At 36.7% G+C, this 24,105-nt stretch overlaps 1 protein-coding gene across 6 annotated transcripts in view; it reads left to right on the top strand.

Moving 5' to 3' along the window:
• LOC129750037 (voltage-dependent L-type calcium channel subunit beta-1) overlaps positions 1-24,105 on the top strand; it is a 442,665-nt gene that overhangs the window by 254,959 nt on the left and 163,601 nt on the right. The window contains exon 2 of one of the 6 annotated variants that reach the window (XM_055745234.1): positions 20,066-20,168. The exons of the other annotated variants lie outside the window; for them this stretch is intronic. Coding sequence (XP_055601209.1) covers positions 20,100-20,168 — 69 coding nt within the window. The 5' untranslated portion in view covers positions 20,066-20,099. The remainder of the gene's footprint in view (positions 1-20,065; positions 20,169-24,105) is intronic. 6 annotated transcript variants of the gene reach the window in all.

Below are 24,105 nucleotides of genomic sequence, written 5' to 3'. Positions count from 1 at the left end.
GGACTCATCTCTGCAGGCTGCTGTCTGTCTGACTGCGATGCGCCCTTCCTTTGTGGGTTAAGGGACGCAATTTAATCCCTTTTTCGGCGAGTTGGCGCGATGCCCTGCGTTGCATCTTTTGAAATTCGTGGCTCGTGCCAACCGAAGAACAAGACAAGGGGGAGGGGGTCTGTTTGAATTAAAGAAGATGGGATAATCGAATCGATTGGGCGACGTTTACAAGCCTACCGGACCCAGACGGAAAGGATCAGGTGTTGTGAAAAATATTTTCAGGAGATTTGGGGTGAAAAGCGTTGGAAAAGGAAAATGTATTAAATGAGACCAAGGGGTATAAAGGGCAAAAATTATCGATTTTGAGTTAATGATGCCAGAAGATTCTTCATAAGTCAACCTATATTTGGTGATTTTTTTTAGGTATTTAGAATTCTATTTTCCTACTTTTACGTTCATTGAAAACTACAAATTTTCGAAAATGAATGGAAAATGGCCAAACACAACAGTTTAAAAGTGTGTTTTCTGGAAATAATCTTGAATGCACTTATACCCCATTGGTCTAAGGGTAAAAAAAATATCTTTAGAAAAGGTTAATCAATAATTTACTTTGTATACAGAGCTAAGCATTTCCAAAACATCTCACGTATTTTGATTAGTCCCTTTTCCATTTTCGATTGTTGATGTCCAAAAAATTTTAGTTCAAACTTATGCCTGACTTTTTGCAGGATAGTTTTTGACGGGTTAATTTTAATTTTAAGAAATTTCGGGAAATTTTTTAAAGGGAGTTTTGAACTGACACGCACACACATTTCCCTTTGTATTCCTTTGCGGTCTTTAATATGTCAACTCCCGTTTAACTTTATCGTTCACTACAAAGAGCCAAGTTTGTTTAGTTTTCAAAAACAAATCAGAGACTATCGTTGCAACAATAAAACGATTATTGAAAAAGTGTTCGGAAACCACCTCAACTTTTGTTAGGATAGGATGTTTTGAACAAAAGTAATGTTTAACTTAGTTTTTATTTATAAAAATGTAATATAAGTGTATATGTAGGTATAAATAAAATGTAAATAAAGAAAAAAAAACTTTCATCTTGTTTTTTGTTTAAGTAACGGAATGTCTTAGCCATAATCCCGAACATCAACTAATTATGCAAATAATTAAAAATTATGAGTTACACATATGTTATAATCGATCTCTACATATCAAGTGAAATCAGTGGTTCATCTTTTAGCTTCGAGGGTTTTCTTGAATCGACAAATCTTCAAATATTATATGCTAGTTTAATGGCATTGCCGTGAACGTCACGGTTAAAATTCTCGATAGAAAAATTAAAGATTGAAATTGAATGACGGATAAATGAAGCAGAGGCTTAGTAGGAGAAAACTTTACAGATGTTGATTTTTTTTCCTACTAAGCATCCGCTTTATCTATCCGTCATTTAATTTCAATATTTGATTCTTCTACCAAGAATTTTCGTCGTAACGTTCACGGCAATGCCATTAAACTAACATATAATAATAAACAGTGACTATTCGTTAAAAAAATAAAATCTTCAAATATTGAAACGGTCTAGGAAAAAAATACTTTAAATGAATAAGTTTTCAATGAATGCGTATCATAGTTACGAGTTTTGGGGATTATCTTCTAATTAATGCCAGAATCTAACATTTTGAACCTATAGTGAACTTTTTATCGAATATTTGGTTCGGTTTGACCAGGCCGAATTGAGCGCCATCGTCCTGATACAATTTTAAAGCAACAGAATTTGAATCTCATTTACAAAACCAAAGAAGCGAATATTATTGACAAAAACAAATTTCTTGGATTAAAAACTACAGATTCTGGTCCTTAAACTGCATAAACTTTATCTCTTGTTCGAATGGTTTGTACATTCAACTGAAGTTTCTCGAAAAAATGCTAATAGGGGTTTATCTCGGTGTGGTCGAATTTTGACAATTTCTCCACTGACAAATCCTTTCACACATTAGTGTGTCAAATTTCACCCATAATAGAAATAAGTAGACCAGCATATTGAATGTGTAAAGGCACCGCTGCACATTAATGAGAAATACCAATTAAGGAAACGAAATCTGTGCGTTTCACACATTATGCAAAAAGCGTTTGATACGGTAGAATGTGTGAAAATGACGTTCATTTCAATTTAGGAAAACGGGAGGAGACAGTTGAACTTATTTTTAATAATTTGGATATTAAAACAACATGATTTGGAGTTGAAATGTTTTTTTTTAATTAATCCTCGGATGCATTAGTCGATTTAATTTCAAAATTTAAATGCTGTGGGAGACACGAACGCCACAAACGTGGTAAAGTGTCTATAATTAAAGAAAAAAAATTCTGTGATTTTACTTGCCATTATTCTATCATGACTTGAGGCGACTCTAGCGATGATTCCTACTTGGCTCGCTCATAACTGTTTGTGACTTTACACACTTTTAGCTTAATCCGCGAATTCAGATAATGTGTAAATTTCGAACTTGTATAGTGTGTGAAAACCACACTCGAGTTTGACAGCTCCATTTATTTACTGATAATGTGTGAAACAATTTTGCAAAATGTTTGAAATGGTTTATCAATGTCAGTAAAATAAAAAACTCAGCAAATATTTTCAGATGAAATATTAAGGAGTAAGTAATGTAAATTTTAGTATCACTGTTGATGTTTGGATAAAATCAACGAAAAACGATCAATTAGTTTCTAACCTAAATTCAAACGATGAAATCAAAACAGTTTTTAAACTGAATTTGCGTCTCGGAAATCAATCAATTGTTTTGAAAAGCATGGGGTTTTTCAAAGTTTACAACATCATTTATATATTAAATGTGCCATCTAATGAAAATGAGATCTACTACAATACATTTTTTATCATATTCCATGCTCTAAGTAAACAATTTTTCAAATGAAATGAAACTTTAAAAAACAGTTTTCGATGAAACAGAGAAAAATCCACTTTGTTTATAATACCTCTATTCATAAAAAAAACTGTAAGTTCAGATGATGAATATCATATTTTCCTTAACAATATCACTGCTTTTCAAAAATTTCTTAAATTACCTAAATCAGAACCGTTTTTGTTTAGTTCCAAATATTACGCGTTTTCTCAGTTTGCATAGGCTTTTTCTAAAAGTTCTTATCTTATATATAAAAATGGAGGCGTTTTCTTTGTAATAACATCACGTATGAATGATCGGTCGGAATGAAGTGAAATTTGGTATCCGAGGGTTTTTTGGGTCAGAGATGGTTTGTATAATAGTTTCAAGGATCTCACTTTTGATGATAGAGGGTCCCGATTTCCATAAGAATCTATTGGCGAGCACAATGCAGTTAAGGACGTGTAGATGAAATTAAACATTTATTACGATTTATACTTTAGAAGGTAAAACGAAGTTTACCGGGTCAGCTAGTTGATTTTAAAATTGGTTCTCTTGTTAGCGAGATATAAAAATGTGCAGAGTTAGGTTAAAAAAACGAATCTTATCAAAAACGCTATAATTTTTGTATTGTTAAAAAAATATAATCAAATCATTTATAAAACGTAAATAACCGTTAGTTAAAGCTTTTGAGACTGTTTTTTTTTGTTTCTGTGTATCGGGAATTTTGTAAGACCTTGCAGAAAAAAAAATGCGGGTAATAAAAAATTTAAATTTAGTGGCCACCCTGAGTCTTGAAGCGCATTTGTCTTGTGTTTTTTTAAAGAAAAGAAACGAATTTGGTAAAAAACTAATTTATTTTACCGGTAGAAAAACAATGCCAAAAAATGTCTAAATATTTTCATCGTATAATCAAAACTGAAATTAGAGATCGACATTTTCGAAACTCAGCATTTTTCAACTAAACATTTATCATTGTTTGTTTGGGAAGACCTTCGGAATGGTTTAGGAAAACACCTCTGATCTTGATCGCGACAAACTTAAGGAGGGCAATTTATTTTCATATTAGTCATAGTTACAATTTTTCCCTCCAAAACATTTATGATGGTTACAAAAATGATACAATGATGAATTGGCAACATTTAGGATTAAAATTATGGCAAACGTTCAAGGGGTTTGTGAAAACAAATCTATTGAGTCTATTTTAGAGTGACCAATATAAACGAGATTCATCATTGTTTTATGATATCTAGAGGATTAAGCTTTTAATGCAAATTTATAGCTAATTTTTTTTAAAGTCAAGTTCTCCAATTAGTGCTATGTTTTGTTTCAGTTTTTAGTACTAGATTTATTTATTTTTTTCAATTTGAACTTTCGTTGAAAATCAATATATGGCAGGGCCGTAGAATGAACCGAATCATGAGGAGGGAGGGTTTGGTGACTTATTTTTACTTATGATTTTTTGCCCAACAATTCAAGAATACAAAAAAAATAAAACAAATTAGGTTTGTAACTATGTATATGTTTCTACATTTTTAAGTACTTTGACATTAAAAGTTTTTGTATTGAATCGAAACCTTAGAAAATTGGTGACCTAAACTCGCTTTCATCGATGGTTAAAACTTTTTAATTTCTCTAAAAGTCTGGTAGATCAAACTTAGTGGATTTGGGCATAAAATATGCTTTATTTTGAAAGAGTCTTCCTTTTTTTTAAAAAAAAACTTATTCTATACTCAAATCAAACAACCTTAATCTTCCAAACTATTTTGCAAATGCAAAGATTTTAACCTTTGATGAAATTAAATCAAATATTCAAAAAAAAAAGTGAGAAATAAAAATAATCAGATTTTCGGATCAAATTTTCTTGATGCAAACTCGAACGAAATTAATGATTTTAGTTTGAAATTCGGCTTTCAAAAATTTCACTTATTTCACCTAACAACTTTAATATCAACGCATTGTGGACCAAATACGAGATATCTCGTTTTTTCGCTTGCCACTAGTATGCTTCATTAAAAAGCATAATTCAATCATTATGAACCTAATAATGAAACCTCATTCTACAAAATTTTACATGACACTTCCTGTTACTAAAATATCTATATTAAACTAGCTGACCCGGTAAACTTCGTTTTACCCGTTACTTAATAAATCGTTGGAAAATGTTTACAGTTCCTTAACTTCTTCGTGCTCGTTTTTATATTGCTCTTTCTTCAGACTTATTTTGGATTTTCTCAACTCTTCCTGAAGAAGAAGAAGCACTACCGCAAACGTCAAACATGGAAACCGAACTTTCAAACTGAATTAGATCTTCAGAACACTTTCATGCGTTTTTTTTACTAAGACAAACATCATGTTTCAGAATCAATCATGATTTTTCAGCAACATTTCAAACCATTTAAAATGATTACTGCACATGGCAACGTTCTGATTGGAACATTGTTCACCTAAAATACTTTAGTAATCTTGATTTAAAACTGCAATCAGAAGAAAGAATTTAGAATAGTTTTTATCCGTATTTTTATACATAAAATCGAAGGATTAACATACAAAGAAAGGTATTTTTCTTTAAAACTTTGAATGTTTTTGGCAAATTTTCGTATTCGGAACAATTTTTTAAAAACTTATTCCAGAGATAACTTTCGGTACAAATGCCAAAAATTATTCAAATTACGTTTGCCAGCTTTCTCTAAGATGCTGATTTTGAAGTGATTTTCATCCGCAAGGATGATTTATTTCTCAAGATTTTTCAATCGTTATTTGAATAACGATTTATTTTGACATGTTTATTAGATGATTCAAAAATTGTTTAATGAAAAAAATCCTGAAACCGTGAAAATACTTATTTAAATATTCAAGTATTAAGTACCAACAACGTGTCAAACAGCTTTGTTGCAAATCGCCGACCCAATCAAACCAATATTGTGTCGTTTGGGAACTTCCGACAATCTGGTACAAACATAATTTTTCCTCATCGGAAGTTGGAAGTCCGACTTCTGAAGTTAAATTTAGTGCTGGCGCGATAGAAATATTCAATAGAAACTAAACTTGAAATCCTAAATTTGAATGAATTGAGTTAACACAACCTTTCAACATTATCACATAATATACAGTACAAAGAATGTTTCAAATAAGTCATAGATGTTTTAAAGTAACCGACTCTAATCGATATCTAATAATTTACAAAACTCGCCGAAAAGTCGATTCATTCATTCAAATAATAAGGCCGGAACAAATTTCAAATCCTTCTTTTGTCACTCGGAGTTGGAACATCGCGAGGGGGGGGGGACAATAAAAAATAATGCCAAAAACAAATAAATTGGAATAAATTGCACGGAAGCTTGTATGCAACAAAATTTCATATTATATTGTTGCACAAAACCTATAAATCAAGTAATTTTTTATCGAATAATTCAATGAAATCGAGAAAACAAAAGGTGAAATAACTCCCATCTTCTTAAATTTTATTTTTAGTCTTGTAGACTTTCAGATATTGGAATTTGTTATTGGAATCAACATAAATTACTTCAAACTTTATTTATTTCCCCCTTCGGGTTTTTGGAAGTTTCGAAGGGGGGGGGGGGGGGGGGTGACAAAAGAAGAAAATGATATTTGTTCCAGCCTAATTTAGTGCATCTTAAAAAACGATATACATATCACATGATGATTTGCTTTAGTGTTTCTCTACACTGACGAAAATGCAACCTATCAGCAGAGCTGTCAAATTACGGTTGTCAAATTTCGGGTCTAACTACCGTTGCAAAAATCCAATTTTTCTCTGAATAAGCAATATATAAGATGTGAAGAGATAATTTTGTATGGGGACCCCCTTTCATAAAAAGTGAGATCCTTGAAACTATTATACAAACCATCTCTGACCCAAAAAACCCTCGGATACCAAATTTCACTTCATTCCGACCGACCGTGATGTTGTTACAAAGAAAACGCCTCCATTTTTATATATGAGGCCCTCAGAGCCGGAGGGGTATAAGTGACAAAATGGTCGATTTTGAGTTAATGATGCCAAACGATTCTCCATATTTCAAACTATATTTGGTGATTTTTTCAGACTTTTAGAATTTTATTTACATTCTTTTACGTTTGAGAGCAAAATAAAAAATTTCCAAAAACGTATGGAAAATGGCCAAACACAAAAACTTTCATGCACTTATACCCCTTTGGCTCCAAGGGTCTCATATAAGATTAGCAGAATTTCGTTTATTGATTTCTGGAACATAAAATGCCAAAATGTAGTGTCCTTGATGTGTCAATTTCGTGCAGATTTTTAGGTGAAGATGTTTCTTTAACAGCAAATTTTCATAAGGAATCAATTCCATAATGGAAATCCTTTGGATGATTTTTTTTAAATAAAATTTGGGGTTTTCTGATAAAACAAAGAACTAAAACTCTAGCTTTTATTTGTGATTTTTAATTGAATTGTGTTTACAAACTAATTTGGTTAAAAAAATTTAAATCTGGACATTGAATTGACATGCAATCTTAACACACTAAGGACCCCGAAGAAATCTATGACGAGAAGCAGCGAAATCCGACATTCTATATCTTAGAAATCCCTGGACTAAATTTTAAAAATTTAGCATTTTTAATTTACGGCAAATGTTCTGTTTAGTTTTGTCGAAAAATGTTTAACACTCAAATTCAGTCCATTCGAGTTATTCTTCCAAGTGTATCACACTGTTGGCAAGCGAAAAAATGACGCATCTCGTATTTTGTCCGCAATTTGTTAAGTTCACAATCTCATGAATTTCTCAACAATTATATAGATTGTTATATTAATTTACAAGTTAAGCTTTTTTCTGTATTTTGGATCAGCATTCTAAATTTGAATTCTGAACCTGAATTCAAAAATTTCGCTTTGAATCTGTATCCGAATTTCCATACGATTTTTGTAATGTACATACGATTTCCTAATCATATCCCACATCAGAATTTTATCATCCAAGTTTTAGAGCCCTCATTCTATAATTTATTTTTAAATTCTGTAGTTCAGATTTTAAGAACTAAGTTTAAGAACTTCGACTAATTTTTTTCTTTTTTCATATTCGGAAAACTAATATCAAAATATTTAAAATGCATTTGACCTCAAAAACATGATTAAAATTTGATATAAAATGCAAAATCAAACTCGAACCAGGATTTCAAATCAAGAATCCTGAACTGGATACAGGATCCTAAATACGAAAATAGGAATACAATATCGGTAATGGGAATTATGAATTCAAAACCTCCGAAATAGGTTTAATTCAATTCAAAGTTTAATACTCAGACCTAAATTTCGATGAATGAGTGAGAAAATTTCGAAGAAGTGTAGCAGAATTTTGGACTAGGGATGGATTTTTGAGGTTTTGACATCAGTTTTTAATCTAGATTGTTCCTCTTGATTAACCTTACTCTTTTATCAGAATTTCATTTGAATTTAAATTTTTTAGTGAAGACTAGAATACCTGGCTTGCTTTTTTGGACCCTCAAAACCCCCCTCGTCCCTACGGCCATGATATATGGAATACATTTATGTTTATAAAATTTTTGAAAAAAAATCTTTAAGAGGAATTTAATCATCGTTATTCATGTTTGTTAATTTTCCAAAGTTGTATCAACAGGTCAATATGACCCGAAACGCGCATACAGATCCTTTTAAACTCCATCACAATATACTAAATATTTTTGAAAGATCAAGTATGTTCTATGAACATGATAATTATTATCGAGAAATAACTATAATTTAAGTCAAAAAATTGGTTCACTTTGAAATGAGATACAGCGAAACAGTAAGATTTTTTTCTACCAAAAATTTTAAGATAGCTGTTAATGTTTTTATTGCACACCATCACATTTATAAATCTTCGAATAGATTTATTTTTAACAACACCCAAATATCAAAGAAACGCCTCTATCTAGCTAAGCTGTCCGAAGATATTAAAAATTTTAAAATAAAATTGTTTTCCGGGCCTTTTTCATTCGGAACCAACTACAGATAATCTGGTAAAACATATCTACCTGCTTAATTTTGAAACGCAGAACTGAAATAAATTACCTACACATTGAATTTAATATCATGAAAAAAGATTAACATTCGCGGCCAGGGGAACGCCAACAAACTGCAGCTTCAATTTTCCCGAAACGGATATTTTACGAACAGTTGTGGAGGGCTAATAATTATCGGCCTTATGGGTGCAAGTGATGTTCTTTTTGGTATTAAAGTACCGTCGTGGGGTTACTAAAGGCCGTGGGGGTGACTATGGGTTAAAAAAAATTTGTTTTCGATATACATATCTCTGTTAGTATTAAAGATATCGATTTAATTTTTTTACACATGATAGCTGGCAAATAACTCCATCTTTTCCTTTAAAAGCTATTTCTCAAAAATATTTAGTTTTAATTTACAAATTCTTGAAAGTTCTGTATGGAATAGACATATATACAACACCCTTATCAAATTTTAATGTAGGAACTAATACAACACATTACAAAGTACACATTACAAGATACATGCGATTAGCTTGGAATAGTGTTTTTGGGAAATGATTGAAAATGTGTTAAATGGGGGTGACTATGGGTCAAGAAATGGTTATAACGTACACAACTTTAAACTTTTTTTTTACAAACACAGACAGATAAAAAATGTTATTGTTTTCTACAGGGGCATTGAATATTCCATTTTTTTTAATGAAAATTTTCAAAAATACTTTGATTAGGGCTTTACCAGGATCAATAAACGGATTTTTATAATTATTGATAAATTTTATGTCAATTGGTGAATTCTCCATGCACTGTCATTTCTCGGAGTGACAAAACACTATTTGAGGTACAGCAGTAGTTTCAATCCTAAAAACTACTCATGATTTCGGTTGTTCTGTAACCATAGCTCAGATTTTTCACTACAAACAGTTTTCCAGTTGTAGTTCTGGATAATTTTATATTTTTGATAAAAAAAAATATGATAAAACTCCACTGCAACAATTTTCATTTGCTCATAACTTTTTCAAAAATCAATAGTATCCAACAATATTTTGCACACTTTCACCTTTGCTATTTGCGAACATTTCTGCATAATTTCTATTTTTATGTGACTTGAATAACGGCAGTTATTTGGAAAACAATTCTAAAACTTCGATTTTTGGCCCATTGTCATCTCGCACGACGGTATTAACTATTTTTATCGATTTAGTAATTTTCTTAAACTGTGAGTTATCATGGGTTCTTTTGACTCTTCAAAAATGAATACAATTCCTTACATTACATATTAGTGAAATGGGCTGCTGAAGTAAAGCTTAGTTTAAGTTTTTCCCTTTTTCTTAACTCTTTTTCACCAGATTTAGGATAAAATTAATTCACTTGTCGATTCCGACAAAGTTCTTGACTACAAAGCTGACACACACAGAGGCCTCTCAAGTGTAAAACCTACTGTTCGGTAGTTGAGCACCACTGGGTGCATAATCGAATCCACCATCAACTGATCGGGGATACACTACTTGCCAATTTAGAGCGGCGATCGGCGAATGGGTGAACAATGGATCACCAAAGTACACTCTCCCACCGAGAAATACTACAAATGATAGCCAACAACCATCAAGAGTAACCATCATTATCTATCAGTACTGATGGTACTGATAAATAATGACCACCCGGTCAGCGCGAGGAAAAAGGTTTGCTTCGAGTTTGTTGTGTCTGGACTCGATAGTCGCACACCAAAGGCCGTTGAACTCACATCAGATCAAACTTGTCGTCGTTTATTGTGTCCGCGTATATTAATGTTTAAAGTTAAGTTTAAAAAGTAGTTTGTAAGCGAATAAATCTTACATTAAGCCGAATTGTGTGTTGTGTATGAAGCGAGTAAGCCGAAACCTCTAGTGCCGTGTCTCATTTTGCATGCTGTAATTTGTCGTTACTGGTTTACCACTGATTTGTGGTTTGGAATTCGACTACTGGTATTCGCGGTGAATGCTACGCTGACCATCATAAATTTATTGCTCCTGCTACTGCTGCTGCTGTGTCGACCAGCAAGTCACTGCAGTTGTACTGGCCTGCACCGGAAGAATCCCTGAAGCAGGTCCGAGGTTCCTTCAAGGCAGCACCAATAACTTATTGGCCAATTGGGGTGTTACTGCGGATCGCCGTCGGTTAGACGGATTGAGCAGTACATTTTTTAACGGTGGTTCAGAGCAGCTAATATCAACGGTAGAGCATCGAAGGCAAAAATTTCGGAACCGGACCAGGTAATCTGCTTTGACCCATCATATGGTCCTTCGAACCGGATGAGTGGCCAACGGATTCGGTAATTTCGGAACAATTTTCGGATAAGAAGGCGATGCTGTAATCTTCGCCATTTGCTGCGTGACACAATTATCCTGGCGCCATTTCTTTGCGATTACAAAGGTGATTCGCATGAAAGGATTCAATTCGCCATCGCAGTGGAATTGACTTGGCTTGGCTTGGGTCTACGTTGGCGGAATTGCGACACACAGGCACCATGTTGGTGATTCTCAGGTGAGCTCTGTATCGGGTATATGTTCAGCCCTTAATTGAACGGCTGATCGAATTTTAATTCCTTCCGTTTGTTTTCTTGCTTTGGCGATCAACTTGCGCTTTTTGGAAGCGGTTTGTCTGGTGAACGGTCACACAACAACGGGCCAACGAGACGGTTATTGATTGCGACTCTGGTTGGCGGATGAATCACCCAGGTGTGGACTTGGGAGTTTAGCAGCTTGGTTACGGTTGGCAACTTGGCGTGTTGCTATCTCGTTCGATCGGTTCGAACGGTGAAGCAAGGGCTTCGGTACATTAAACTCGACTTGAGCGGAAGGATAACTACAGCGCCATCTATCCGTCAGAATCAGAAATATCATCGGAATTGGGAAGCGGCCAGCAACGGTGTTGACAAAAAGGCAAGACGGTGTGATCTGGTATGTTTCTGTAACTCATTATAGCCATTTATTTTGAAAGTTTGAGTTTATGAATTTATGCTATTGTATGGTGTTGCAAATGCAACAAACAATTTTGAGTATTTCATTAGTATTGGAACAAATGGTTCGGTTTTCAACAGTTATTTTCTCACGATTATTTTCTGGTATCTGAATTGGAATTGTTGTTGGATTTTATGAAATCCTTTCAGATTTTTGTTATTATTGGATTTATGGTTGCGATAGTTGGATTTTAGTAAATCCTGTCTGAATTCAACGGAATTTAAACAGAATTGGTTGGACTTTCGAAAATCCTGTTATTTTATCGAAATTTATTCTGTGTTGGTTGGATTTTGTATGCAAAGGCATGCTATTTAGAACCTTAATCAAGGAGGTTGAGTTGGTGATTAAAGTTTTATAACATTTTGTCGTTTGGGTTTGTAGAATCCTGTAAGAGTGAAGGTCAGTGGAGTTGACTGTGTTAGTTGGATTTATTCAATAAAATTTGAAACTGAAAGCAACCTTGTTGAATTTATTTGGAACCAAAAGTTTATTGAACGCCTTTGAATTGGACTGGAGTTTTTTGGAGTTGAATACTTGTCAGCATCAACGATCTGCTGAAATCAGAACTATCAATTGTTTTGAGAAAATCCTTGCAGTATCAATATTTTCGAAATCCAGTTCTGAAAGGTTGGTGTCGGTTCAACATTCGTCAGTTTGAGTCAGTGTTTGATTTTTCTGGTTTGGATATTTTGACAGTTGTTTCTGGTTAAACATTCCGATCATGCCTGTGTCAAAATCTACTAAGGAATCCAAGGCTGCACCAACACAGAGGTACTGGGTAGTGAAGCTGAAGGAAATCCAATCATCGTTTGGTGATATTTGGGAATTCGTCGAAACATTCCAAGAAGACGTGAGCCCAACACAAATTTCGGTCCGGTTGAATGCAATCGATGATTTGTGGGAAAGATTTGGAGATGTTTTGATCGAGATTAAATCTCACGAGGAGTTTAGCGCGGGTGATGAAATCTACGACAAGGAGCGAAAGGAATTTAGTGATAGGTATTATCATGCTAAATCCTTTCTGATTGAAAAGGCCAAGGAGCGTCAGGAGGCTGCTGAGATAAACCAGACTGTTCGTTCAGAGTCTGGTCACATGGCTAACGTAGATCATGTTCGGCTCCCACAAATCAAGCTTCAATCTTCTGATGGAAACATTGATGAATGGCTCGGTTTTCGTGATTTGTACCTGTCCTTGATTCACTGGAAGCAGGAACTACCAGAGGTGGAGAAGTTCCACTATTTAAAAGGGTGTTTACAAGGAGAACCCAAGGCGTTGATCGATCCACTACAAATCACGAGAACAAATTATGCAGTTGCGTGGGAGATGCTTTTAAAACGGTATAATAATAGTAAGCAGCTGAAAAAAAGGCAGGTGCAATCACTTTTCAAGCTGCCAGGGATGGTGAAGGAATCCAAGGGTGAGCTACAAACGTTGCTGGAGGGTTTTGAGAGGATTGTCCACACTCTTGATCAAGTTCTCCAGACCGACGAATATAAGGATTTACTATTGGTCAACTTTCTTGTGTCTCGTTTGGATTCAGTAACTCGTAGGAGCTGGGAAGAAGAGTCTGCTACCAAGGAGCAAGATTCTCTGGCAGAACTCACGGAATTTCTCCATCGCAGAGTTCGGGTTTTGGAAGCTCTTCCACCAAGGTTTACGGAGAATAAGTCGATGCAGCCTCAAGGTCCGGGTAAACAGAAGACGGTCAGTGTTAGAACTTATCATAATAACGTGAAGTCTTCCGGGTTCAGATGTCCTGCATGTAAGGACAGCCATTTGCTTCATCAGTGTCAGAAGTTTTTGAGAATGGATGTAAATGAAAGGGATTCTCTGTTGAAGATTCAGTCGTTGTGCAGAAACTGCTTCAGGTCCGGGCACATGGCTAAGGATTGCCAGTCTAAATTTTGGTGCAGGACATGTAAGGGCAGACACCATACGTTGGTGTGTTTCAAGATGAAGGGAGACAGTCAGCCAGCAATACTTCAAACAAGCGGGCCTTCAACATCAAGGGGTGATTCGTCGAAAGAGAGTTCAACTTTCCAAACATCACATGTATCGACAGCCTGTCTAACATCAAGTGATCTGAGGAGGTCTCGTTCACAGGTCCTCTTAGCAACAGCGGTTGTTTTCATCGAAGACGAGATGGGCACCCGATATCCAGCTCGAGCGCTGTTGGATTCCGGGTCCGAAAGCAACTTTATCTCTGAGCGGTTGTGTCAGTTGATGGAGATAAAGCGGAAGAAGGTGGACATCTCAATCTTGGGAATCGGTCAAGTTCAAACACGAGTCAGGCATAAGATTGAGGCGGTGGTTCATTCCAGAGTAACCAAATTCTCCAAGGAAATGAATTTCTTGATTTTACCGAAGGTAACGGTGGACCTTCCTACATCATCGGTTGATACGGATGGATGGAGAATTCCGGATGGTATTAGTCTCGCGGATCCCTCATTCTTTGTGTCCACAAAGGTGGATTTAGTACTCGGAATTGAATTCTTCTTCGAGTTTTTCCAAACGGGGAAAAATATGTTGATTGGCGACAACTTACCAACGCTCACGGAGTCGGTTTTCGGATGGGTGGTTTCCGGAGGTCTATCGGAACACACAGTGACAAGGGTCAACTGTAACACGTCTACTACAGAGTCGTTGGAATCATTGGTTTCCCGTTTTTGGGCATGCGAGGAGATTGGTTTGGAAAAACTTTATACAGAGGAGGAACAAATGTGTGAAGATCATTTTCAGAAAACGGTTCTGAGAAACTCGGATGGAAGGTACACCGTGGCTTTGCCCAAAAACCCACAATCTTTTCCAACTCTGGGCGAATCAAAAGAAATTGCATTTCGTCGTTTGCAGGCTACGGAACGAAGGCTGAACAGGGATTCTGACCTTCAAGATCAATACACAGCGTTCATGGAAGAATATCTTGAACTGGGGCATATGCAGAGGGTTTCAGCGAATCTACACGTGAAACGATGCTTCTTACCTCATCATCCGGTCTTGAAAGAAAGCAGTACCACAACTAAACTTCGGGTGGTGTTTGATGCGTCCTGTAGAACATCGTCTGGAACATCGTTGAATGATGGTTTGTTAGCTGGGCCGGTGATTCAAGAGGATTTAAGATCAATTATACTGCGCTGTCGTACAAAACAGGTAATGGTCGTAGCGGATGTGGAGAAGATGTTTCGGCAAATCTTCATTGCTCCTGAAGATCGCCCTTTGCAATCGATACTTTGGCGAAAATCGGTATTGGATGAGGTCGCAGTATACGAATTGAACACAGTCACATACGGCACAAAACCTGCACCTTTCTTGGCGACCAGGACGCTGAAACAGCTGGCTATAGACGAACAATTGCGCTATCCTCTGGCGGCTAAAGCTTTTACCGAGGATACATACATGGACGATGTGATAACCGGAGCAGAAGATGTAGAAGCAGCACTCGAGCTGAGGCTTCAGCTCGAAAATGCTGCGACAGCGGGTGGATTTCGGCTACGAAAGTTTGCTTCTAATTGTCCGAGGATTTTAGAAGGCATGGCTGACGAAAACGTGGCGATTAAAGACTTCTCGGAGGATGCTGAATCAGATCCGTCGATGAAGATTCTTGGACTCACATGGCTGCCGAAATCAGACATCTTCAAATACCAGTTTCGCTTTCCCGAGTTATCAGCATCAGGTGAACTAACAAAACGACAGGTGCTTTCGGTGATTGCGACATTGTTCGATCCGCTCGGCTTATTGGGAGCAGCGATTACAACAGCTAAGGTTTTTATGCAGCAACTTTGGTTATTGCAGGATAGCAATGAAGAGCGTTTGGGTTGGGATCAACCGCTACCTCCAACGGTGGGTGAGGTTTGGCGGAATTACTACAAGCAGCTACCGTTGTTGAACGAAATCAGTATCGCACGTTGTGTCAGGATTCAAGGAGCTACAAGTTTAGAAATTCACTGCTTTTCAGATGCGTCCGAGAAGGCATATGGAGGATGTGTGTATCTGAAAAGTGTAGATTCGGAAGGAAGAGTTATGAGTCATTTACTGTCAGCAAAATCTAAAGTGGCTCCGTTGAAATCCCAATCAATCCCTCGTCTAGAATTGTGTGGGGCACTTCTCACTGTCCAACTGTTTGACATGGTTCAGAAATAGGTTAAAATCGACTGCCCGGTTTATTTTTGGACAGACTCTACTTGCGTGTTGCGTTGGATCCAAGCGGTGCCTACAACATGGACCACTTATGTTGCAAACAGGGTTGCCAAAATTCAATTGTTTAGCAATGGAGGTGAATGGAAACATGTCCCTGGAGCAGACAATCCTGCGGATTTGATCTCACGGGGAATTTCGCCTAGTGAAATAGGTCAAAATCAGCTTTGGTGGCATGGGCCAGACTGGCTGGTAGGCGAAAAAGAGGGATGGCTGATTTTGCCGGAAGGATATCAGCAAGGAAATGTTGACGCTGAACGTCGTCGTCAGACTGTGTCAGTCTTGACAGTAAAAGAATCAGATCGCTGGTCAGATTTTGTTGGATGGTATTTGAGTCGGTTTTCAAGTTATTGGAAGTTGGTTCGGACGACTGCATACATCCTGCGCTTGAGAAAATGGTTAAGGTCTAAAAGAAAGTTGAAGTTCGAGCCATTTTTGCAAACTTCTGAGCTGACAGAAGCAGAAATTTCGCTTGCAAGTTGTGTGCAGCGTGAGGTGTTTAGTGAAGAGTGGAAGGCCTTGTCGGGAAAGGATTTTGTCTCACGTCAGTCAAGACTGAAATGGTTTAATCCGTTTATCTCCGAAGGAAAAGTCATAAGGATCGGAGGTAGAATCAGCAATTCAAGGGAATCTGATAACACAAAACACCCGATAGTGCTACCGGCTAGACATCAGCTAACACGGCTCATTATTGAGCATTATCATTTACGATTGCTTCATGCGGGCCCTCAATTACTGTTGGCAACTATCAGGTTAAAGTTCTGGCCTTTAGGTGGAAGAAATGTTGTAAGACAGATCATTCAGAAGTGTCACACTTGTTTCAAGACACGACCAAAATTAATACAACAGTTTATGGGGGAATTGCCTGAATCACGGGTTACCATTTCGCGCGCTTTTAAGCGAACAGGCGTTGACTATTTTGGGCCTGTTTTCATTCGCACCGCGCCAAGAAGAGCCGCGGTCAAGGCTTATGTAGCGGTTTTTGTTTGTATGGCTACGAAAGCGGTTCATTTGGAACTTGTGTCTGACCTTTCAACGGAGAAGTTTCTTCAGGCATTACGGAGATTTGTTGGCAGACGCGGGAAATGTTCTGATTTATTTTCGGATAACGGCACCAATTTTGTGGGTGCAAAAAACCAATTGAAGGAACTTTTCAGTCTGCTCAAGGACCAAAAACACCAAGAAACGGTGGAACGAGAATGTTGTAGTGAAGGTATTCGTTGGCATTTCAACCCTCCAAGTGCTCCTCATTTCGGTGGACTGTGGGAGGCAGCCGTTCGCTCAGCCAAACAGCATATTCTGAAGGTCATTGGTGAAAATCCAGTTTCGGCTGAAGACTTCACAACATTGCTCGTGCAGGTGGAAGCTTGCCTCAACTCGAGACCTCTTACTCCTCTCTCAGATAACCCAGAGGATCTCGAGCCATTAACTCCTGGGCATTTCCTTATTGGGAATCCCTACAAGCTTTGCCAGATGTGAATTTTGAGGATACGCTAGATAACAGACTGAACCAGCTTCAGCAAATGCAGAAAAACTTAAGAATAATCTGGAATCGCTGGCGGCGCGAGTACTTGGCGCAACTTCAGGCGCGTACTAAACGTTGGAAGCCAGCAGTTTCCATTAAAAAGGATAGTTTGGTAATAATTAAGGACGAAAGACTTCCACCTTGTCGTTGGAAAATGGGTCGAATATCGGAACTTCACCCTGGTAGTGACGGAGTCGTCAGAGTTGTCACTCTACGAACAGATTCCGGAATGAAAACTCGTCCGGTTGAAAAACTATGCTTGTTGCCCTGCGTTGAAAATGAACCGACTGCAGAAGAAGTTTGTCAGAAAGATTTTCAGAGTAAAGCGCCAGATGAGAAAACTGTTTGAAAAATCCTTGAAATACTCATATTTATATCGTCAGAAACCGTATTATAAACTCGTTCAAAAAAATATATATATATTTAATTGTGTTGGCTACAGAGTTCAGAAATCAAGATTTCAGGGTGGGTGAGGATGTTCGGTAGTTGAGCACCACTGGGTGCATAATCGAATCCACCATCAACTGATCGGGGATACACTACTTGCCAATTTAGAGCGGCGATCGGCGAATGGGTGAACAATGGATCACCAAAGTACACTCTCCCACCGAGAAATACTACAAATGATAGCCAACAACCATCAAGAGTAACCATCATTATCTATCAGTACTGATGGTACTGATAAATAATGACCACCCGGTCAGCGCGAGGAAAAAGGTTTGCTTCGAGTTTGTTGTGTCTGGACTCGATAGTCGCACACCAAAGGCCGTTGAACTCACATCAGATCAAACTTGTCGTCGTTTATTGTGTCCGCGTATATTAATGTTTAAAGTTAAGTTTAAAAAGTAGTTTGTAAGCGAATAAATCTTACATTAAGCCGAATTGTGTGTTGTGTATGAAGCGAGTAAGCCGAAACCTCTAGTGCCGTGTCTCATTTTGCATGCTGTAATTTGTCGTTACTGGTTTACCACTGATTTGTGGTTTGGAATTCGACTACTGGTATTCGCGGTGAATGCTACGCTGACCATCATAAATTTATTGCTCCTGCTACTGCTGCTGCTGTGTCGACCAGCAAGTCACTGCAGTTGTACTGGCCTGCACCGGAAGAATCCCTGAAGCAGGTCCGAGGTTCCTTCAAGGCAGCACCAATAACTTATTGGCCAATTGGGGTGTTACTGCGGATCGCCGTCGGTTAGACGGATTGAGCAGTACATTTTTTAACGGTGGTTCAGAGCAGCTAATATCAACGGTAGAGCATCGAAGGCAAAAATTTCGGAACCGGACCAGGTAATCTGCTTTGACCCATCACCTACAACCAAAGAAGACAGCCCCCAGACACCTTCAAAAACCGTGTAGCTTAGAAAAATTGCGCTCTGAATAACGTGTGACCAAAACAAGACCATCAACAAGAACAACTACCTACTACAAAAAAGCGCGATTTTTTCGCACCGTCGTAGTTGTTGTGCGATAATTAAATTTTAAATTATGCAGCTCGACGATGAGTGATGAAAATTTACCTTTATTACGGTCGTTGTTTTCGTTGTTGTTTGTGGGGCTGCTTAAATTCTGCTATCCTGAATGGGTGATTTTTAGTGGCCAAAATTCAATTTGACGTTTGCATACAAAAGCAGTGTGATGGGTTCGTTCTTGTTGAGTGAGAGAACCTCCTCGAGGAGACACAAAAAAAAACGATCATTACCCACCGGGTTCGGGGTTCAGTTGGTTTGGCACTTTGTTTGTTTGGCCCAGCCAGTGCGCCAAGTTTATTTGTTGATGGTCTGCTTCAAATTCTAAGTTTTTTTTTTCACTTTTTCAGTTTCATTTGCTTGAAGCCTGTATACGATGTGGTACGAAATTAAGTGCAACCACAGCGTGGTCAATAAAATAAATCTTGTTCCCTAACGAGTGTGAATTAGAGGTGGTCTTTTGAACCAGTTGGGTGGAATTTCTTCTTTAATTCTGACATCGAAGGGGGGAAATGTGATGGTGAAGAAAAACGGCGCAACCTGCCGAAGAATTAATTATCACCCGTCTATCGGGGTGTGATTCCGTTTTGTACTGTTGAGGTGCAAGGCAGAACTATGAAGCCGAAAACTGAGACCGTCGTCTCCCAGAGGGGTCGGAAATGAAGATGTTGGAATTGATTGAACGCCAACCGCGAAAAGCTGATGACAACAAACGTTTTTTGATGCTTGAACTGCTGAGTAAACAACGAAAATTAGTTGAATAAATTTCGATGGACTTTTATGGAAACAACAATTAGTTCGCGCTTGAGAATGCCATCAATGTGACTTGGTTTAAGCCAGAAAAATATTGTTGATCATCACACTGAATACCTTCAATTCGTCTTATTCATTTAATAAAACATATTCAACTCATTTTGAAAAAAATACAACACTCATCGAAAACTTCAATATTAAATTTTCCTTATCATGTATGTTTTAAGTGAATAATTTTTATGTTTTACTTTCCCCTATAGCTTTTCTCTCTGAACAACCTGCTAATCCGTCTGAATGGGATGCTTTAACAGTTCCGGTACACGTCCCAGAAACAGCAATATTCGTACGGCCAAACAAGCTTGGGTAATTAAGAAAAAGTAGTTGTCTAACTAGAAAAAAAAAACTACTTCGAGATATCTACCGATGAAAACTTTTTTTGACCGAGTTTCAGTGAAGGTATCTGGTACTTAATATATAACACCGACGCATGGAACTAGATTAATTTTCCCTAGGAAATTTTTTCACGTAGGTATAATCTATGGCATTAGAAATCATATGAACTAACAACCATCCTTAGAGTAACACTGATTCAAAAAGGAAGTAACGTTCTTAGCAAATTACGTTTATTACAAAACCATTTTCAGTGCACACCTCATTGTCACCATATTTATAGAGTAAATACCCGTTGAAAAAATATCACCACAATGTTTCTTGCTTCATTTTCCAAACTTTTTTTACAACTTAAGGAAAAAAATATCTTGCTCACTTGTGTCTGAAATCTTGATTCGGATATGAAATCCGTTTGAATCTATTTGAAGCTTCATATCAGTACTATCAAAACTATGTTTGTCATTTGATCACATCTTATGGAATTGAGCAAGGTTATTAGATCACAAGGTTCTCTGACTTTGTCAGTAAGTAGGCGAGGAGAGCGCGGTGAGGTTCAGCGAGTTTGTTTGTAAACATTTAAAAATTTGTTTGAGCTGAGGGCTTTGTTAGTAAACAAACTCCACGAACTCCATAGTAGCCAAATCAAAATGGCTGAATCGGGAGTTTCTCATATCGTTACACCTCTTATATATACAGACCTTGGAATTAAGCAGTTGAGGGAGAATTTTATGGCTACTTTGCTTGAAGTCAGCGAACTCTGGTTTCCAAACTATGATGAGTGGTATTCGACGAAAAGTTCGAAATTTTAATCAGAACCACATCGGAATAATTTTTTTATGATTTTTCCTTTAAAATGAAATAAAAAACCTGCATTTAAATAAAAAAACAAACATTTGTATTTCGTTTACATAGCTCCGAGATAGACCCATTTGAATCCTTCCAGATTTAAGATCTTAAATGTTTCATGAAATTTCAAGAAATTGAAAAACCAATCCAAACAAAAGATTTAAAATTAAAAAAAACTTAAAATAAACAAAATAAAACATAAAACATTTGACATCATACAAAAAATACAAAACAGAACGATTTAACATTACTAAAAAAGCAGTCAATGTGAATGAAAAATTATAAAAAATAATTTAAAAAAAATCCAGTATTTTTCCCGAACCGAGGAAATCAAACTTAAACCAAATTCTTTTACGGTAAATTTACTCGAAAAAGTTGACAATTGCACAGTGGTTCACAAATGGAATTTAAAGAGCAACAATAATTACAGTCTTCATCGTTGTCCACCGAAGACAATTTACGTCTATCTCTTGAACTGCAATTTTCATTGAACTTTTCATGACAAATCCATTTCAATTTTGTCACGTACTGATTATGTCTGCCCCCTGATTTTTAATTTTTAATTGTAAATTATAATTTCCATGTCATGTGGCAAATTGTGTCTTCGTTACTTCTTTTACTAAACAAATGAGCCAAGGAAACTTCGTCTTCGTGAACAAATTATTCTTCGAAAATCTCTCCAATTTATTTCCACGATCTTTGGATTACTGAACGTTGTACATCATCCTAAGTATCCTGCATCCTTCAACAAAATATTTTTCCAGCTTTAACCTATATCGGTTTCACGAGCCAATGCCATACAGCAAAAGTTTTTGACGTTAGTTTAGTTTACAGCTTTCTGATCCATAGGTTGAATCATTGCTGTAACACTTGGAGACATACACTGCCGGCCTAAAGTTTGGGATCACCCGCTAAAAAACATGCAAATTTTGATCGTTCATATCTCAGCCGTCTTAGGACATATTGCAAATCTTCTGATCTCATTTGAAAGATAATGAGCAATAGCTATTTCGAAGATATTTTGCCCATAAATAATGTTTTAGTTTTGCACCTAAAACTTAACCTAAAGTTAGAACATTTTCAAAAAATCGCACTCAATATTCAAAGCCGATCATCTCGGGATAGGGTGGACTAAATTTCAAAATTTGAGTTGCATTAGAATCCTTATTGTATACTTCTCAAAACACAATCAAAAAATTGTTTGCAAAAATTTTTTGATTGAATTGAGTGCGATTTTATGAAAATGTTCTAACTTTAGGTTAAGTTTTAGGTGCAAAACTAAAACATTATTTACGGGCAAAATAGCTCCGAAATAGCTATTGCTCATTATCTTTCAAATGAGATCAGAAGATTTGCAATATGTCCTAAGACAGCTGAGATATGAACGATCAAAATTTGCATGTTTTTTAGTGGGTGATCCCAAACTTTTGGCCGGCAGTGTATGTATGTATGAAAACCCACCAGTGGCTGATAGGTCTTTCGACCCGAGGCGGTACGGGAAGTCTCGATTGCATATTCAAATATTGTTCATGCTTAACTCATCAACAATAATTGCAGAACTACCAAGGGGTCCGTTACCACTGGCTTGGGACAAGTTTGACTCATCTCTTCCAACTGTTCAAAACAAATAAAGAATTCTGAAAAGGTTCCTAAGTACCATACTTATAATTCTAAATTTGCCGAGATACTCCGGCTGGCTTGAACCCACAATCTATTGTATATCAGTCTTCCGATCGTTTGATGTCCGACTCACCTCTGAACCCAATAATAGAGTTAAGCTATTTTGAAGGATACTTGTCTTCATAAAATAAAATTCTTCGCGAGTATTTAAAAGGCCCACAAATCAGTGCTAAATATTTACCTGGTCGCAGCATGCCGAGAATTCTATAGCAATCTCCCGAACAAAAAAAATAACATATTTTTCCATACCAGCATGATATCATCACTGATCACAATACGACCATCAGTTTTTGAAAATAACATCCACATTCAGTGAAATTGGTAATTGGAATATGGTGCTTATTCTTCAAACTTGATTATTATGTCCATTCAGTAAGAAGCATTCAAGAACTAAGAACAAAAAACACGTTACACAACCAATGTTTTACACCAAAAGGTATCTGTTGAAACGAACCATTTTCGGTACATATAACCTCAATTATTACGTCGGAGCTTGCGGGATCTTGAAGTGGTTACATCTCATTGGCATTATGATACCACGTTTTAGTAAATTTGGCTTAGTTTTTGTGGTGAAAAATTAATTTTACTCACGATAGTCTCGAACCAGAGAAAGTCACTATTAGTTGCACAAAAAACACTTGCCAAGGCAAATTTTTTGTACGCACGAACCATCCACAAGTACGCTCGAAAAACTTCTGGGGATCAGTGTTCCACTAGACATCCGCTTACTCTTTGGACATATTTTCGAACAATTATTCACAATGTAACTATTAAAAACAACTTTTGGGACGAAATAGAAACCCTCGGAAAATGTGTGGAGTTTGAAAATTTTACGTCAGTTGAAGCCGCCGACTACTTTGATCTTTTCGGGTTTAATTAATAATGATGAGTAGAAATTACTATTATGTTTTTAAAACACGTGACTGGAAGCGAAGTCAGATGCGCATGAGAATTTGTATGAAATCGTAGAAATCGTTGTTATGACGACACATTTGATTTGTTTGGTTACTGTGTCACTGACACAGTGTCAGTCATGGATGTGTGGTTAAAGTCATCAACTGTTAATTGATTATATCGATATTCAAAACTTTCTCCCGCAAAATCTTTTGGAAGAGTTAATTTTGAAAAATGTTGTGAGGGTACTAATTTTTTTTTCTGTGTTCTTCAAATATTTATTTTCTAGAGCGAATATAGGCGCTATATCCAAGGTCAATGGCCAAAGATGATGGTGCAAAAAATCTGAAACATGTGGTTTGATTAAACGTTTTATACAGATATGATACAGTTTATCAATTGATTTGATTTACACCGCAATGTTTTGGATTTCTGTGCAGAAAAATGTCATTTGCATTCACAGAAGGACGAACTCTCAAGAGCCACCATC

The sequence above is a fragment of the Uranotaenia lowii genome, chromosome 2 (genome assembly GCF_029784155.1).
Source record: "Uranotaenia lowii strain MFRU-FL chromosome 2, ASM2978415v1, whole genome shotgun sequence".
Lineage (NCBI taxonomy): Eukaryota > Metazoa > Arthropoda > Insecta > Diptera > Culicidae > Uranotaenia > Uranotaenia lowii.
The sequence above is the reverse complement of the archived record's forward strand: the minus strand, read 5'-3'. Positions and strand labels throughout refer to the sequence as shown.